At 54.6% G+C, this 17,732-nt stretch overlaps 1 protein-coding gene across 5 annotated transcripts in view; it reads right to left on the reverse strand.

The window, feature by feature from the left end:
* Nucleotides 1-35: 35 nt before the first annotated feature.
* Nucleotides 36-17,732, reverse strand: part of ITPR3 (inositol 1,4,5-trisphosphate receptor type 3) — a 64,880-nt gene continuing 47,183 nt past the window's right edge. For 2 of the 5 annotated variants that reach the window (XM_073224450.1, XM_073224449.1), the window contains 26 exons: nt 17,584-17,709; nt 15,194-15,314; nt 14,480-14,694; nt 13,780-13,928; nt 13,478-13,586; nt 13,260-13,350; nt 12,973-13,142; nt 11,618-11,792; nt 11,228-11,415; nt 10,802-11,002; nt 10,552-10,662; nt 9,955-10,050; nt 9,741-9,842; nt 9,568-9,654; nt 8,947-9,057; nt 8,657-8,849; nt 8,311-8,436; nt 7,693-7,865; nt 6,828-6,992; nt 5,470-5,662; nt 4,877-4,981; nt 4,661-4,788; nt 3,614-3,779; nt 2,808-2,968; nt 1,444-1,605; nt 36-841 (listed from right to left, as the gene is read on the reverse strand). In XM_073224450.1, the coding sequence (XP_073080551.1) occupies nt 773-841; nt 1,444-1,605; nt 2,808-2,968; nt 3,614-3,779; nt 4,661-4,788; nt 4,877-4,981; nt 5,470-5,662; nt 6,828-6,992; nt 7,693-7,865; nt 8,311-8,436; nt 8,657-8,849; nt 8,947-9,057; nt 9,568-9,654; nt 9,741-9,842; nt 9,955-10,050; nt 10,552-10,662; nt 10,802-11,002; nt 11,228-11,415; nt 11,618-11,792; nt 12,973-13,142; nt 13,260-13,350; nt 13,478-13,586; nt 13,780-13,928; nt 14,480-14,694; nt 15,194-15,314; nt 17,584-17,709 (3,693 nt within the window). In that variant the 3' untranslated portion in view covers nt 36-772. Of the gene's footprint in view, nt 842-1,443; nt 1,606-2,807; nt 2,969-3,613; nt 3,780-4,660; nt 4,789-4,876; nt 4,982-5,469; nt 5,663-6,279; nt 6,340-6,827; nt 6,993-7,692; nt 7,866-8,310; nt 8,437-8,656; nt 8,850-8,946; nt 9,058-9,567; nt 9,655-9,740; nt 9,843-9,954; nt 10,051-10,551; nt 10,663-10,801; nt 11,003-11,227; nt 11,416-11,617; nt 11,793-12,972; nt 13,143-13,259; nt 13,351-13,477; nt 13,587-13,779; nt 13,929-14,479; nt 14,695-15,193; nt 15,315-17,583; nt 17,710-17,732 lie in introns of those variants that run through there. The other 3 variants (XM_037023812.2, XM_073224451.1, XR_012126161.1) reach the window with 3 other exon arrangements.

A 17,732-nucleotide genomic window follows, 5' to 3' on the forward strand; every position in this document is an offset into this window, starting at 1 on the left:
TGAGGGTACAGGAAGCAGCATCCCTTCTATTGGACTAGATTTCTATTAATTTATTTAAGGCAATTAACATTATTAGTTTTCAGGACAAAGGATTTGTGAGAAAAAACAAGCAGTCAAAAACCAGTCACTCAACACACCCCAGCCCTGTCACCTGGGCATGCGACTTCCCCAGGAGGCCCGGAAGAAGCAGGTCCCAGGAACAAGGCTCTCCATCCTTGGGTCAACAGCCCTCCTGGGGCTTCCAGAGGGGGGTGGCCTGGGCTTGGACAGTGAGGTCCACACACTGGAGGCATGGGGGTAGCCATGCCAGGGCCAGGGCTGAGCACAGCACTCATGAATAAGTTAAATAACAAAGCCGTAAAATCACTAGCAACAACATGACTGCACCTTCCCCATAGGTGGGCAGCAACCAAAATGTAGTGCTTGAAATAAAGAGGTAACCCCTCTCGGTCACCCATGAGGAGTACAGAGCATGTCAATTGCTCTAAGCGACAAAGCAACAGGCCTTTCAGTGAACTTCTCTAAGGCATTAAGGGAAGCCAAGTCCCAGTGAGTTTCTGAGTCATTTTTAAGGGCTCTAGGCAGGACTGTCAGTTCTGTGGCTCCCCTTCCATGATGGTCAGCCTGGAGTGGCTTGGGGGTGTTTGGCAGAATGGGAGCTGGAGGCTAGGTGGGCACCTGGCCTTGAGGCTGGCAGGCTGGCTGCGCCACCCAAGGGAAATTACAGCTCTTCAGTGACAAGGATCCCTGTTAGGGCCTTCGGTGGCCTTCCTCAGCGGCTCATGCAGTTCTGGACATCCACAAAGCCCAGGCGTTGCCTGCGTTTCCGCTGCTCAGTCATCTAGGATTAAACATGCCAGCAGGTCAGGTCAGGCTGCCCAGCACCCTCTCCACAGGCTCAGCAGAGGAGCTGGCACCCACCCTGTGGACCCAGCACTGGCAGCAGGCCAAGGACCCTCAGTGCAATGACGGTGTCAGCTCCAAACCCTCACCCTCAATTAGTGTGTCAACAAACCCCTAATTTGGTGCAGCTGGGAAACCAGCCTTCCTAAGAGGGACTGCATAACATGATTTAGTCACTGCCAGATGGAAAAGAGGTTGCTCTCAGCAAGAGGGGCTCTTAAGCGGAAGGATGCCTGGACCTCCCCCACGGCCAGTGAACCCCTCAAAGGGACTCCCTAGCAGCTGCTACGAGTAAGGGGATGAGCAAGGGGGATGAAGGGTCCACTTGACCATGTCTTTCAGACCCCAGTCTAGCTTTCCATGGAGGGGAGTGGGACCTGTCTTCTACCCTAGACCCAAGAATGGGGCCATCAGGAAAGGGAGAGGCATCAAGGCACCAGCACCTGCACCCCCTGCCCCATGGCAGCCTCGGCTGCAGCCTCTGAGAGGCTGCCCAGTGTGGGTCCCCAGGGTGGGGCCAAGATAGGGCTGGGTGCACACCTGCTCCTTGAGCTCGTTGAGCTGGGCAGTGAGGTGGGACACCAGCTTCATGGTGGAGTTGAGCTTGTCCTGCAGAATCCGGATCTCGTTCTGTTCCCCCTCCCCCTCGTTGCTCACTAGAGACATGGCCCTCATCCGGGGGAACCAGTCCAGGTTCTTGTTCTGAAAAAGATCACCAGTGGGTGAGCCAGCTTGGGCCCAGCCAAGGAGAGCCTTGTTTAGAAAGGCAGTAATGTAGAGGGAGCCTGCTGCCACACCCTTGGCAAAATTACTCCCCAGGGATGTGTTATGGGAAAATCTGAATTGGCCAGGGTCCTCCCCAGGCCAGAGTGAGCTGGCAGTGAACCCTCTACAGGCTTTAAGGCCACATCACTGACAGGCTGGCTTCCGTTAGATGGCCTGAAGTCTTTCATCGGTATCAGCACCATCTGTTTACTTTCCTAACACCCTGCGAGAGGTGGAGGAAGGCCTCTGCACCCAGACCCTGAATCGCCTTCCTTCCTTCCTTCCTCCCGCCCCACCCTGACACACATGCCCCACACCCTACACCTCAGGAAGATTCGAGTCAGACAGATGGCACACTGAGGGAGTGGGAGGCTCTGCTAAGGATGGCTGGCATCTGACTTGTGTCTGAGAGGCAAAGCCCCATTTCCCAGGACAGAAGAGTGCAAGGGGACACCACACAGTTTTCTACTTCCTTGCCAAAAGCTGAATTCTCAGACCATCTGATAAACCTGTACTCAAAGATCAGTTCAAATTACAGAAAAAAACAAATATAACTCCTTTTATTTTCCCACTAAATCGGTCTTTCTTTTTAGCCTGCAATTTGTGCAGTAACTTGAAAATGCACGTTTGATGGAATTAATGGACTTCCTTTACCTGAAAGGTTACAAGACCTTTTGCCCATTATTCACTGCCTTCATTCCCTTGATTACTATAAAAATTGGACAGAATAAATTTGATTCCTCCTCAGATGTTCCAGGCTCCCTCTTGGCCTGGGCCAGTCCAGGTTCTGGGAAGCTGCCCTAACTCTCACCAAACTGAGAAGGCTCCCTCAGCATGGTCCACCAGGCAGCAGCCAAGGGCAGGGTCTGCCCTGTTCCACACTCCTCAGCATCATGCACCCATAGGCCCAGGGACGCCTCTCACGTCCTTCAGGGCACATGGGTTCCTGACAACAGAGCCAGCGCAAAAGCATACAAAGACCCTAGCAGCACCAGCAGCTGGTGGGCTCCCGAGTAGCCAAGGGCTGGCTCCAGCTGCTGCTCTGCTCCTCGGCCAGCCCTCCCCTCCAACAAGTGTCTACAGCTGTCTTGTCGAGCCCGCAGGGTCAGGGCAGGCAGATGCAACTGCTCCTCCCACACCTTAATCATCTGTGCCACGTAGCTCTCGGGCCCTGTGTAATCCGTCTTGTTTTTCACACGGACCAGCACAATGAAATACAGGTAGTTCCACATGTTGTGCTCGAACTTGATGTGTTCCTCAAATGACACCGTCTTGTTATCAAACTTGTCCCTCTCCAGACCTGAGGATGCAGAGGGTAAGGATGAAACCATAAGCCTCCAGGAGCCCCCCAACTGGCCAACTGGGGGAGCAGACGCTGCCTCCTGATACAGTGGGGGTATTTGTTCTCAGGCTCAAAAGTCTGATGGATGCATGCGACAGCCACTCTGGGCTATTTAGGTCACTTCTATTTAAAGCAGCAGCCACTTAGTGGGGAGATCCCGCCCTGCCACAGCTGCAGCTCTGCAGGGACAGCTGAGGACTATGGGAGCAAACACCCAAATTCCAAGAACCCAGGGATCAGGAAAAGCTGAATAAGGGATTTGTCCTACAGGTGACACCTGCTCCTTAGCCTGCAGTGGCTGGTGAGGGACTAACACTTTATAGCAGGATGGGAAAAGCCCTGGTCTGAGGACAGAGGGCTCCTGTTGCCTCTGTAAACTGAAAGGTTTTGAAGGAATGGTTTCTGAAGCCCTTCCCTGCTCCCTTTTACTCCAAGTTCAAGCTGGATCCTTTCTCCCCAGTACTGTGATTAGCGAATAGCCATAAGCCTCAGCCCTAAGGGCAGGCTTCCCCAGTGGCCACAGGGACCCAGGAAGGGCCAGACTGCCACTGCCACTGGCCCCAGTGGCACCCCTTGCTATGGCCTCAGAGGCAGGGGCCTCACCACAGATGAAGCACGTAGTCTTGAGAACCTCCTCTTTCTTCTGCTTCTCACTGCGCAGGTCAGCAAAGGTGTCGATGATCACCCCAAAGATGAGGTTCAACACAATGATGATGACGATGAAGAAGAACAGGAGGTCATAGACCACCCGGGCTGGGAAGAGGGACTCCTGCAGGGGCGAGGCATGGAGGGTAGGCCCAGCCATCTCCCAGCTCACCCAGCAGGCAGGACTCAGGTGGGGTCAGGGCTGTGATGGGAGACCCAGACCCGAGGAGGGAATGAGGACCTCCTGCTCCCAGGGCCCTGAAGATGGCGGGGTGGACCCAGCCTCATCCCTGATAATTGAAATCACAGGCCCTGAGTGTGGCTATGGGAACAGTGGGCTCAGAAGGGTGCCAATAGGGTGAAGCCTGTAGGAGTTTCGCATGGAAAGCTAAGTATGGGTCTAGGCTTGTGTCTGATGCTAACCTTTGGATAGGGTAACCTCCAGCCTTTTACTCCTCTGCTGCATCCTCAGGATGCCTGGTCTCACATGGTCTAGAAACCCTGTGTCTGGCCTGGGAGGCGGCTTCTCACCCCCACGTGCCCGGGGACGGAGTGACCACTAAGAAGGCTAGGCTGGCTGAGCCAAAACCTGAGGCCTCCTATAGAGCCGACTCATCTGCGCCCCTGCCGTCTCCCGCAGCAGGCTGGGCTCTGCCTTGCAGATGCGACCCATGTGGCCTGGGGACCCGCCTGCTGTCTGACTCATGCCTTCCCAGGCCTGGGAAAGACTTGGTTGCCAGGGTCTTTCACTAGAGCATCTACAGTGAGCTGGCAGGGATGCCTGAGCAGCCTGAGGTGGGAAGGGCTCAGCAACACTGTAGCTGTGCAGTGACCAGGTAGGAAGGCAGCTGAAGGGGGTGGGGGTGGGGGTAGGCTTGCAACACAGAAAACTGAGGGAGGCCCAAGGTGCTCTGCCTGGCTGTGCCCCTGAAGGCAGGACCCTCAGTTGCTGACTCGGCCAGGGCTCGGGCCACATGGATTTGGAGTGGGGCAGGAAATGCTCACATCTTTGGACGGCTTGCGGAGAATATCTCCCACACCACCACCATTGCGTAGCCCATGGTTCATGACGGTGACAATGCACATCAGCAGAGTGTCACAAGCCCGCTCTGTGCTGTCTGGCTCCTTGTCCTCTGTAAGCGGAGTGTGTGCTCATACCCAATCCAGGCCACCTCCCTCCGCACCTACACCCCACACACTCCCAGGATGCACCACCCTCACCTTCCAGGACTTCAGGCACTGAGACCCCTGAGACACAATCTATGTTGTCCCCGCTGCACGTGCCCATGAATGTGGCAGCTCCATGTGGCATCCCCAGAGGATTGGCTGGAGGCAACACAGACAAGGTCACCAGAAAGTCCAACTGCCTGGCCCTATTGTTTCCCTGGTTCTGTCCCCGGCTTCACATCCTCCAGGAAGCCTTTCCTGATCCTGCCAGATCCCCATTCTGCCTGACTACAAGTGAAGGGTCTTCATGCCCCTGGCTCAACTGGGCTGTGTACTAAGGGCAGGGAGCATGGCCTGCACCCCAAGCACTGGCACATGGGCAACCTCTGCAAATACTGACTTTAACTTGAATGACAAGGTTTGCAAACAAGTGGCTTCTTAGGAAGCCAGAAACCTAAAGCTCTCCCACCTGCAGTCTGTCCCAGGAAGAGGGAGGCAGACTAGTGTGAACTAGACCTCCCCAGGACCCAGAGGAGAAACAGAGGCAGGGAGGCTGGTGGGATAAGCACTCCCAGGTCCTAGTCCTGATGTCACACTTGTACACACCCTCTCATCCCCTAGACCACCCAGGAGGGGAGCCCCCGGACCTCTGGAGTGGTTGCTGGGCAGCCGGTCGACCTCGAGGATGAAGTCATCCTTGAGAAAGAGGAAGCCAACGATGGAGAAGAGGTAGACCAGAATGAGGGCCAGCAGGGCAGTCAAGAGGATGGAGCGGCCATTGCGGGTCACACTCTTGATGACATTGAATAGTGTCTCCTCGCGGTAGATGAGGTCAAAGAGCTGCAGGGCAAGGAGAGGCCATGAGGGGCTGGGGATGCTGCTGGACCCAAGGACCCAGGGGCTCATGCTCCCATGGTTTCCCACAGGCTCCCCCCATAGGGTCTGCACCTAGGCAGCCTTAACCAGGGCACTGGGCCTGGTTAAGGGATCTAGGGTTCTAAGGCCAAGGAAAAAGGGTGGTCAAGGGAAGCATGAGGGGTGGTATGGGCACACGAACACAGGCACACCTCATCTTACTGCACCTCACAGACACTGCTTTTTTTTTTTTTTTTTTTAAACAAATTTACTGTCTGTGGCAACCCTGCGTCAAACAAGTCTATCAGCACCATTTTCCCAACAGCATTTGCTCACTTTGTGTCTCTGGGTCACATTTTGGTAATTCTCACAGTATTTCAAACTTTTTCATTATTATTACATTTGTTATGGTGATCTGTGATCAGTGATGATAACTCACTGAAAGCACAATGATGGTTAGCATTTTTTAGCAATAAAGTATTTTTTAACTAAGGTATGCATTTTTTTTTAGACATGATGCTATTGCACACTTAATAGACTACAGTAGAGTGTAAATGTTACATTTACATGCACTGGGAAACCAACAAATCCATTTGACTCACTTTATTGTGATACTTGCTTTATTGCACTGGCCTGGAACTTGCAATATCTCCAAAGTATGCCTGTACCACATACAGAGGAAGGATGGCCAACTCTTAAAGTGTGCTTGCTACATGCCTGGACACATGCTATGTGACTTTTGTGTATTAGCTTATTTCATCCTCACAATTATTCTAGAAGGGAGATGTTAATTATTCCCATTTTACAGATGGAAAAACTAAGACACGGAGCAGTTAAGAAACTTGCCCAAAGTTATGCAGCTAGTAGTGGCCAAGCTGGGATGCAAACCCAGGTGGTCTGGCTCCAGAGTCCAGGCTTGAACCACTGAACTATGGAAGGGACATGAGTCAGACAGGGGCCAGGAGTGGCCATCAGGGCCTTGAAGGCCAGGCTGAGGTCAGGTAGAGGAAGACTCTGGAAATCCACTCCTCCATTCTAGCAGCAAGAGGACTAGACAGAGAGACTGGTGTTGGGGACCTGCTAGCAACTGGAGGGAAGCCCCAACCACCCTGCACCCCCTGCCTGATCCCAGGCCCCCAGAAGACCTCACCAGGATGCTGTAGAAGAGCTCATGGGCAAAGAGGCCCAGGACACTAGTCAGGATGTAGCCCACGTGGTAGAGGAACTCCATGTCCATGATCATGGCCTTATAGCCCCGGATAAAGGTACCACGGTTACCCACGAAGCTCACCACAAACACGATCTTGTTGGTCAGCTGGGGGCAAATGCAAGGCAAGTGGGTCAGTGCCCCCCTCCCCACCCTGACCATCCTCTGCTGATCTCCCTGCTACCATGCCCACCCGGTGTCCAGCTCAGAGCATGGTGGAGTGGATCTGAGCTACACCTGCTCAGCCTGACAGACACAGCATTAACAAAAATGCTTCTAGTATTAATTGCAAGTGGGCTCCTGGGATAGAAGAGGAGAGAAGGAAACCCCACGGTGCCTGGTTCCAGAAGAAAATGAGATGCAGGTAAAGAAGGACAGGGTCAGAAAAGACCAACCTTGGCCTTTACGGTGACTTGGGTAAGTTAACAAAAGGCACCCCCTTGCTCGCGGCACCTTATTTCCATCTGTCCAAAAACTGTCATAACATAAAAATCTTTATGTCTACCACACCAACAGTACCTTTGAGCAACACACAACTAATACCATGTATGTAACAGCCCTGAGGCTGGCGCCCCAAAGTGACCCCTGGCCAGCTATCTCCCAGTGTCTGCTGCCCCAGGCTGTCCAGGGAGGCAGAGCAGGCATGGAGTGGTCCTGACCATGGATTTTTAACCCAGAGGAGCTTGGAATCCCACCCTAGGGACAGGGGGTGGGGCAGAGCAGGGGCTGCTGGGAGACAGTAGGCCAGCTTCAGGCCCAGCTGTGCAGTGGGTACAGGGTGTGGGGTGGAGCTTCCTCTGGCACTCACATTGAGGGCACCCAGGATGTTGAGTGTGGGCCCGATGCCCAAGTAGTAGATGGAGCGCAGGATGAGCGCCACAATGAGGGGGCGGACACTGTAGTGCTTGGTGAATAAGGCCGCGATGGAGAAGCAGATGAGGATCCAGAACAGCAGTGAGATGAGTGGGGAGCCCAGCACACCTGGGGCCAGGGAGCAGAGAGGAAGACGGCTTGCTTAAGTCTGCCACAGACCCCAGGAAGCCACCCCTCCCTGTAATCCTTCCCCTTTAAGTTCCCGGTCACCTGGCTTTAGGGCCCCTCTGCCATCACACCTGCATCTTTAAGTCTAAGGCAGGAGGCCCTACCCAGCTACTGCTACCATATCTGGCCCCTGGCTTGTGTGCGGAAGCACTGAATCCAGAAGTCAAGGCCACTATCTGTCCCACTGGACTACACTTGTCTACATCTGCCTCCCCATAATGGGGTGCAGAGCCCAGTGGGCCCCGCAAGGGGTGCCTCTCACCACTCTGCATCTGATCCCCTCAAGGCCTGGCCAGCCCCAGCCTCTGCCCAAACCTGGTGGCAGCAGGGGTGGGGGGAGCACAATGGACCCCAGAATCCCTGTCTGCCAGCCCTATGTCCTCACCTGTTGATGCGCCCTCCATGTAGGGGTAAAAGAAGGCAATGATGATGTTGATAAAAACCGCCAGGTTGAAAGAAATGCTGCCCCACAGGGTCATGCGGCGGGAGAACCAGTAGATGAGCGGCATGCCTGGGGAGGAGGGTGGGGGCAGGCTGGCTGTAAGGGGGCTCTCTAATGAACACCATCTCCTACTGGACATGGCCCCCCTGCCCACACAGGTGCCAGGCCCCACATCAGAAGGAAAACATGATTGGGGCCCTGGTAGGGGTGGGGGTGGGGAGGTGGGGGAGGCCCGGGGGCATCAGTGAGCAGCAGCTCCAGGCCCTCCTCCCGCCCCGCGGGTCCTCACTGCGGAGCTTGCGCTGCCACTCCATTTCGTTGTGCAGGAAGGAGGACTGGTCGAAGAAGTCGCTCACTTTGCTGCCCTGCTCGTCCTGCTCTGTGGTGGTGAAGAGCCGGTGCTTGGTCTCCTCTGTCAGGAACTGGCAGATGCCGGGCACTGGGAACACGATTTGCTCCATACTGCGGTCCTGCCGCACGATCTAGGTGCACCGGCCCGTGGTCAGACACGGGCTCCAGACATGAAGGGCCACGCTCACAGCCCTCACTCCTGGCGCCCCTACTGCCCTCAGGCCCCACCTCTATCTGGGATGTGTGGTTTTCATAGTAGGCCAGGGGGTCCTCCTCCTCCTCCTGTGCTGGCGCAGAGGACTTGAGCATCTGTGACAGCTGCTTGTTGTTGAGGCTGAGCTGGGGGTTGGGGAAGCACTGAGGTCAGGCCCGGCAGACCCCCAACACTAGGTCTGGCACCCAAGCCCCATGGGCCAGGCCTGACTCCAGCTCTGAACTACACCTCAGTGACCCCAGCCAGATCAAACCGAGCCCAGCCCAACCAGGAACTAGCCTAAAAGCAGAAGAGCGGAGGTAGAGGACCAAGTGCAGGCAATCCTGTAGAACAGATGGCGCCCTCTGCAGTCCTGCCCACGTGAGCCCTAAACCCTGTCCCAGATTTCCAGACCTGCCCCACAGCCTCACTCCCACCTCTCAATCCGGGTTTCACCCCTGGCTACAGGGTGTGCCCTCTCGTCCTGAGCCCCGTCCCCCAGTTATAGCCCAGTCTCTGATCCTAGTTCGGGCCAAGACCGGGTCTCTGCCCCTTGTTGCTGGGCCCGCCCCCAAATATTAGCCCATCCCTTCTCCCGCCCAGCCACGCCTCCTAGGTCAAAGCCCCACCCCACCCCAGCCTTGCCCGGCCCCCACCATGGAAGAGAGGCCCTCTGCCTCCTCCTCTTGGATGCGCTTCACCGGCTTCAGCAGGTGCTGCAGCTGCTTGTTGTGCCTGGAGAGCTGAGTGACAGGGCAGCAAAGTCACGGGGGAGTGCTCGCCGTGGGGGAAAAATGACTGCTAGCCGGGTGGGGGGAGGCGGTGGTACCTGCAGTGCCAGGATGTAGATGTTGTGGCCCACCTCACGTGGGCTCACCTCCGAGTTCTCACGCTCCTCTTCCTGCACATAGGCCTTCTTGATGACATCCACCTGGCCAGGCAGTGGCTGCTCGAAAGCCCTCTTCCTGGGCCACTGGGCCCAGTCCCCACCCCCACACATCTCACCCAGTCTGCCTTCCCTCCTACTGCCAGCCCAGCCTCACCAGTTCCTGGGGCCGCAGGCTGATGAGGATGCGCTCAGCGTTCTCACTGTCGTGCCGGCTCTCCATCAGAGCCAAGAGCAACTTGGAAGCATTGTCCTGGGACACGGAGGGGCAGCCATGCCACAGTCTGAGGGTCCTCATCATGACCCCCACAAGACTTTTCATTCCATAACAGCCTCTCCTGGTTTGCAAGATGTCCCACCATCTTCCCATTTTCCACTGACCCCCAGGGCTAAAACCTGTGCCACATTCCCATCGACAGGCCACCTTCACTCCCAACCCGGTGGCAAGCACACTCAACCCCCAAACAGCAGACACAGGGGGTCCTTGGGGAAAACTAGAAATGTTTACTTTCAAGTAAGTGTGCATCCAGCATGTTTGTCACACACTCACTTGTATATACACATTAAATGTGCACATATCACACACATGCAACCTGTACACATTGCCACATGCTTGCACATGTGAAGCCCATCTCACACACACAAACAGCACACACCACATATACCAATATACACACTTGACACGTCACATGTATATGTACACACATACCACATGCACACCCATGCATGATTGCATGGGCTGCCATGGGCCCACCTTGAGTTGCAACACCAGATCCATACGGTACTTGCACAGGGGACTAATGTCATTGAGAATCAGTGCAGTGATGATGTCTATGCCATTGGACTCATGTGTCACAATGCAGGTCTGAAGGGAGACAGTGGGAAGACATGGGGCCCAGGCCCTCTCAGAATCATGGCAGGCCCAGAGGCCTGTCTCTCCCTGGCCTGCCTGCTCCATCCACCCACCCGTCCACAAAGCCACTATTGCCACCATAAAGGCTCACCTGGTTCTCATGGCAGGGTCCCTGGCAGTACTCAGTGAGGGTCTCCAGGGTCTGGATGACGAGGCCCACATTGTCCTCATTGATGTAGAGCCCCAGCAGCCCCAGGCCACCTGTGGTGCTGCCGCACATGATGTCCAGGAACTGCAGTGTCTCACACACCAGATTGTAGTTGGTCTTGTTGTTCTGACAGCGCAAGAAGTTCTGCAGAGCACAGAAGGGTGGATGTGGCATGGCTCCAGCAGGGTGGACAGGCCTACCTGGGGACCCTGATCCTGTATGCTACAGGAGTGGGGCAATCGCCAGCCACAGAGTAGTGGTGCCCAGGCCAGATGGGCCCAGAGCATCTCTGCACAGTTGGACAGCAAGCATGGGGGTCCACATGCTGCCGGCTGGCAGGGGAAGGGGTGGCGTGTGGGAGGCACTCACCTGTAGATCCCGGTTGTGGTTCTCACACAGGAGCTGCAGAAAGCGCAGGATGGGCTGCATGATGAGTACAGATGTGCCCATCTCACTGCTCTGCACACGCTCGCCCACCTCGTGCCCCCTGCGCAGGCTGGGACCCAGCAAATAATTGCGGGATGAGGAGCCAGGCATCGAGAAGGAGGCTACGCGGCCTGCAGGGTGAGGTGGCGCTGGTGGAAGTGGCCAGATCCACCTCCCACCTGGTGTTCCCACCCTCACATCTTGCCTTGCAGTCACTTGCACCCACATCTTGCCTTGTTCCCCAAGGCCTTATCCCTGCCCTATGTCCCCCTCATCCCTGCACCCTGCCACGTATCCCCAGCCTGTACCCTCTGCCCCCGGCCCCACCCCAACCTTTGGTGGTGGAGTCTGCTGGCTCCCGGTCCTCCTGTGGCTGACTGCCCAGGTCATTCATGTTGACGGCCACCGTGGACTTGGTCTCCTGTTGGGCCCGCTTCATGCGGTCATGCAGCACCTTGAAGAAGCGCTCTGACTTCTTGTCGCTCATCATCAGGTTGTAGAAGGATTTCTGGGTGGAGAGTGAAATAGGGGGCAGCCTCAGCACTGGGCCTGGCTGTGAGTAACCCTAGGTGAGGCCCTGGAGGGTTCTGACTTCTGCTGTAGGAACAAGGATGAGACACAGATGGGTCCCCAGATATGCCCAAACTAGGCTGGGGCGATGTGGACACCCCTGTGCCCTGTAACTAAGGCTGGGTTGGGGGCAATCAGGATTTTGGGGTGGAGGGGGCAGGCCTAGAGGTGATGCTGGAGGCCTCTGCTGGCCTCCAAGCCACCTTGGGCATCTGCCTTTGGCCGTACATCTGTTTATCACACAGCAGCCAGAGACATCCCTTCAAAGTATAGCTCACCTCCCTCCTCTGCTGAAACCCTGCAGTGACCCCATCTCATCCACAGGAAAAGCCACGTCTCACACTGCCTAAGAGGCCACATGATGACCTGCCACCTCTCTGACCCCAGGTCCTACCATTCACGCCACCCCTCCAGTCACATCAGCCACTTCCCCTTTGCACCAGCTGCCTGCTCTGCCCCTGTGCCTGGCCCAACTTGTCCACATGCTCACCTCTGGGTTCTCAAAACGTCTCCCCCTCAGGGGCTGTGTCCAATCAGTCCAAGCACTTTCTAAGCCCCTCACCTGAATTTTCACTGCCCAACATGCTCTCCATATTATTTAGGGGTTACAGTTATTGACCATTATCCCCTCTAGGATATACGTACCAAGAGAACATGGATTTTGTCCCTTTTGTTCACTGCTGCATCCTTAGTGTCTAGAACACTGACAGACACTCAATGCAGACTTATCAAAAGAATGAATGAATGAGAATAAAGCAACCAGAGAGGGCTTCTAGAGGAGATAGGCCTTTAGCTGGGCATCAAAGATTAAGGAGGCTGTAGAAGAGGAGGGAAGGTGGCCTGAACAGAGGCCAGGAGACAAGAATGGTGCACATAATGGGGCATAAGATGATGGGGAGACAGGCTCAGGCCTGGTTGAAGAGGGGGTATGTACATGGATAGAAAGGAGCCACAGTACATGGGGGTAGACATGGAAGGCGGAGCTGCCCATGGGTAGCCAGACTTGCATGGCCACCATCCTGCAGTCCTCCAGCCAAGCCCCCGTGGCCTCAGCAACACTCCTCATCCTAAGTGCGAGGCACCACCCAAAGGATGTGAGCACCGGGCTCACTGCACACCTGGATCTCAGTGTTGCCACCATCCAGGAGGCGGATGGCCAGGCCAATGCTCTCCTGGAAGATCTTCTCATTTTTGGTGCTGGTGATGAGATCGCACACCAGCTTGGTGGCCCCCTCCTTGTCCAGCCGGCACTGGGTGGCTGCGATTGCTGACCAGTCTTGGTCCAGGCCTGGAGTAGGAAAACTTGCTTGAAGGGGAACTGGTGGGTCAGGGGAACGGAAGGGAAGGCCCAGGGCCTAGGCAAATAGGCCACCCAGAGGCACAGCAGTAGGGAGGTGGTACTGACCAGTGCCCATGGGGTCCGGAAGGTCCCCCCTCGAGCTGGACTTCCGGTTCTGGAGGTAGTTTTGTAGCAGCATCTTGCGCAGCTGATTGCCCTGGAGGAAGGGAGTGAGACCCCACAGTGGCACATGTCACCATTTAGCCATTGGCTCGACAGTCCTGGCTGAGCCCCCAGCGCTCCTGGCTGGGCCCACCTGGTGTCCAGCCCGCCTGGGCACTCACCCGGTCCCCGTACTTGGTCTTCTTGAGCAGCATTTGCTGCAGGGTCCGCAGCACCTTGACACACAACTTCTCTTCTGACTCCATAAGGTCCTTGGTGTGCTGGATCAGCCTGGCCGGTGGGGAAAAAGGGCACACTTAGGGCAGCCCTTGCTGCCACCCTCCAGCCATTTCCCCCTTCAGCGCAGGCAGGAGCACACCCAGCCCTCTGACCGGGTGGACCACCAAGTCCCCCCCGGTGGCCCTTCCTGGTCCCGGGCTGCTGTGCACTTGCCATCCCCAGCCCTGCCCAGTGTCCCACTCACTTGGACAGGAAGCCCCCACTCTCACAGCGCTGGTAGGCCTCACTGCCCTCCAGAAAGAGCAACTCGGGCCAGTGCAGCACATCCACAAGCACGGACAGCTCAGCCTGCACCAGAGGCTTCAGCCGCTCCTCCAGGGCCGTGATGATGTCCTGGGGTGGGCAGGGGCATTACTGCTGGTGGAGGTGCAGGCCATCTAGACCCACGAGATGACCAGTGCTGCCACCCCACCCAACACCAAACAGCCCCACGGATGAGCCCAGGGCCTATCTGAAGGGACTCAGGTCCACAGAACCTTCTTGAACGAAGTACGATGTCTATTCAGAGCCCCGGCTAAGGCATGAGTCCCGGTTTTCCTCCCTCTCTCCTCCAACTGTGTGTGACCTCAGGCAAACCCCTTGCCCTCCCCAGCCTCAGTCTCCTGCCATGTGGGGATGGCAAGTGGCCACACCCCCACAGACCAACAAGACTGGGGACAGAATTATGTTGCCTGAACAGGAAGGTGCTGGCAGGGGGTCCCAAACCCTCTCATGGGCACAAACCCCACTAGCAGACCTCTGAGTTCTCCCAGCTTCCCCAGAAATGATGTGCCTCAGTCTCCTGCCCACAGCCTGTCTGAGTAGCCCCCAAGAAGCAGCACAGGAAGGGTCGCTCCCCGGGAACATGCCCTCCTGGGGCGGACACCGGGCAGCCCCATGCCCACCTGCAGCTTCTCGATGATGTTCTTGTAGTCCCACTGGTTGGCGGTGGGGATAACACGGGGGAAGGCCCTCATGGCTGCCTTGTAGCTGGAAGCGTTCCGCTGGGCAGCAGCTGCACAGCTGGCACCACTGCTGAGCAGTGAGCTGATGTGGGCATCCAGGTCCATGGGCAGCGAGATGGCCCGGCTCTTAGCTGAGGGGGAGAGAAGAAGGGGTGCTGGGGAGCCAGCAGGGAGTTGGGGGTTCAGGCAGCAGAGGAACCAGGCTCAGGGCTGCTGCACTGGTAGGCAGAGTGCACTGGACTGAGGGTCCAGGTACCCGCACCCTAGCCCCCACTTGGACTGAGGTACCCTCTTCCTCTTTCTGGTAAAAAGAAAGGAGTTTCTACCTCTTTGATTCCACCCTGAAGCCTCCCCTCCCCAGTGCTCCTTAACAATCAATCTATAGGCCTCCCTTCTGCCTGAGACCACTTGCGAGCACAAGAAACTTTGGTTGGGGAATGTCACCCAGCCCCTCCTCCAGGGAGCTAACACAGAGAAAACAGCCTCTCTCAATTGCCAAGATGCCAGATGGATAACAAGAAGGACTTACTGAGAACCACCAGGAAGCAGATGACAGGCAAGCTTAGGGATAACGTGTTTATCATGAGGGCCCACGTCCCTGTGCTGAAGGGAGGGGAGGGGGTTGGAACCAGCCAGTGCCCCTGGCACACTCACCCACCATGGCGAGAGTCCGGATGCAGGCCTCCACGGAGCCCCTGAGCTGCTGTTGCAGCCATGGACACTCGAGCAGCCGGGTGGTGGACTGTAGCAGCTGCACCACAATTGTCTGGTGTGTCTGCAAGAAGCAACACACTTGGCGCTGCAGCCTGGCCCGCCCTCAGCAGCCCCAAGCCTAGTGACCCAGAGAATGGGCATGGGTGGAGGGCAGGGCCTCCAACAACCACTGTGTGCCTTCATACTGGCTGGGAAAAGGCACCCCCTTTTCTCTCAGCAGAGCACAACCTGCCCAACTGGACATGGCAGCCCTGTGAGACTGCCCCAGGGTTCAGGCCAGGGGCCTAGAGCCATACTGCTGACTTTTCTTCCTTCAAAAACATTTTAAACAATGTTGTAAAAAGGTGATACATTTACATGGTTCAAAAACCAAAAAGTTATGAAGAGGCATACTTTGAGAAGTCTCACCTCCTCCCTCCTACACTCTACCCTGGAATTGATGGGAGGCACAGAGCTGATATAAATTACCAGAGTCCCACAGTCCCAAAGGGGTTTCAGGACACAAACATACATAGGTGAAAATAAGCCCACCGTGTGCCTAACTGGTTTTCTTGGCTTCACTGGAGATGGCTGGTAATTATAGATCTGCTTTGGTCATGTAACTATATTCCTATTATGTTAATGTGTGTGCGCAATTTAATTAGTAGTTTAAAACCTATACATACTTAAGTTACTCTACAAGAAGATATGTCAAAGGAATAATCAATCTTCCCATGTTTTCTTCCATCTGCTACTTCTATAGCTTTTCTTCTTCCTTCCTAATTACAACCCTTAAATATAATTCATGCCTCATATCGAATTCACCAAGTATCATAACTCCTCCAAGTGGTAAAGATACCTCAAGACAAATGCTGGGCATAGAAGCCACAGGGCATAAACCTGCAAAGAAGTAAAAAGCTAACCTTTTCAAACAATATGGCTTCTCTCTCACTTACCAACTTTACATTTCCCTGTATGGCCCTGGAAGATGACTGGTTAGCCAGAGACGGGTAAGATTCCTCAAGGGAGGAACAACCTAAGACAGGCACAGTCGCAGGGGGGCCATCAGGTGAGAAACTGGGGATCAACAGAGGTGAGGCTTAGAACCTCACCCCCCTTGTTTTGAGAGAAATCTTCTGCATCCGTGGATGTATTATTGCCCTTGTCTAGCTTGGATTAACACATAGTCTACAGGCACACACCTGATCATCTACATTTGCTCTCTTACAACACTAAACTATGTTTTCTACCTTTATCTTGCATCTACCTACCACTTCAGCATTTTATTAAAAATAATAATAATAATAATAATAAAGGGAGAAATGTGGGATTCACATATAAATCAAGTATAAAAATCAAACGAATATTCATATTTGACCTGACTGTTTATAGTTCATAATGAGTGATCAAAACCGAAAGTTTCTGTGATGACTGCCCTTGTACTGTTCACCATGTAAGAACTTATTCACTATGTTAGAATTTGTTCACCATGTAAGAACTTGTTCGTTATGCTTCAGAAGATTGGAGACTGACGAGAATTAGGCTTGGGGTGGATTAATGATTGTGCATTCAGCATTGGGTCCCCTATACAGAATTTTATTGTTGTTAACAACCATTTGATCAATAAATATGAGAGATGCCCTCTCAAAAAAAAAAAAAAATAAGCCCACCCTGCGGAGAGTGGGACCCAGCCTTTTTCCACTCTCGAAGCACGTCCCACCCGTCCTCAGCCCCTCTACCCTTAGGTAGCCTCTTCTATTGGTTTGTGTGTCCTTCAGTGCTTCTTTAGGATTTCAGTGCTGTGGCAGGCTCCTTCCCCAAGAGAACTTGGCTGTCTTTCATTCAAGGCACTCTGGGGCTGAGAAGCCTGGAATCTGTGGATTGACTAAGCGGCTCTGACTCTTCTGGTGATTCAAGTCAAACCTCAAGCTTAGAGCTTTTCTTCTTATACAGATAAGTCTTTAGAAAGCTGTCTACTTATTTCAGTTCTACAAAAAGGATACCATAACCAAGGATCCCTGTGCGCAAGCCCCTCCAGCCTGCTGTGCTGCCCACTGCTTTGTTAACACTGCAGTGTCCCCTGCTGCTCCCAGATCCAGTATACCAAGTGAGTTTGGGAATTCCTGTTCTATGGTACAGTCCCCACTGTATTTCCTGACCCACAGAAACTGTGAAATACTATAATGTTTGTTCTTTTAAACTGCTAAATTTGGGGTAATTTGTTACATGGCATAGATAAAACACTCGTGTATCTTTTTTGCTATCTCTTTAAGCACCACAAGCAAAGAGGGACATATTTTCTGATTTTCCCCCTTCCCTACACAAAAGCTGCCAGGCAAGGAGAAGCCCACCTGCAGGGAGGTGCTGTTTTCAGAGAATGGAGAGCTGAAGAAGGCACTGATGGTGTCCAACACGACGGTCAGCACATACTTCTCCAGGGTGGGGTCAGCCAGGCGCTTCTCACGCTTACTGCAGACCTGGGGTAGGACAGCAAGATGCC

Source organism: Manis javanica, chromosome 16 (assembly GCF_040802235.1).
Source record: "Manis javanica isolate MJ-LG chromosome 16, MJ_LKY, whole genome shotgun sequence".
NCBI lineage: Eukaryota > Metazoa > Chordata > Mammalia > Pholidota > Manidae > Manis > Manis javanica.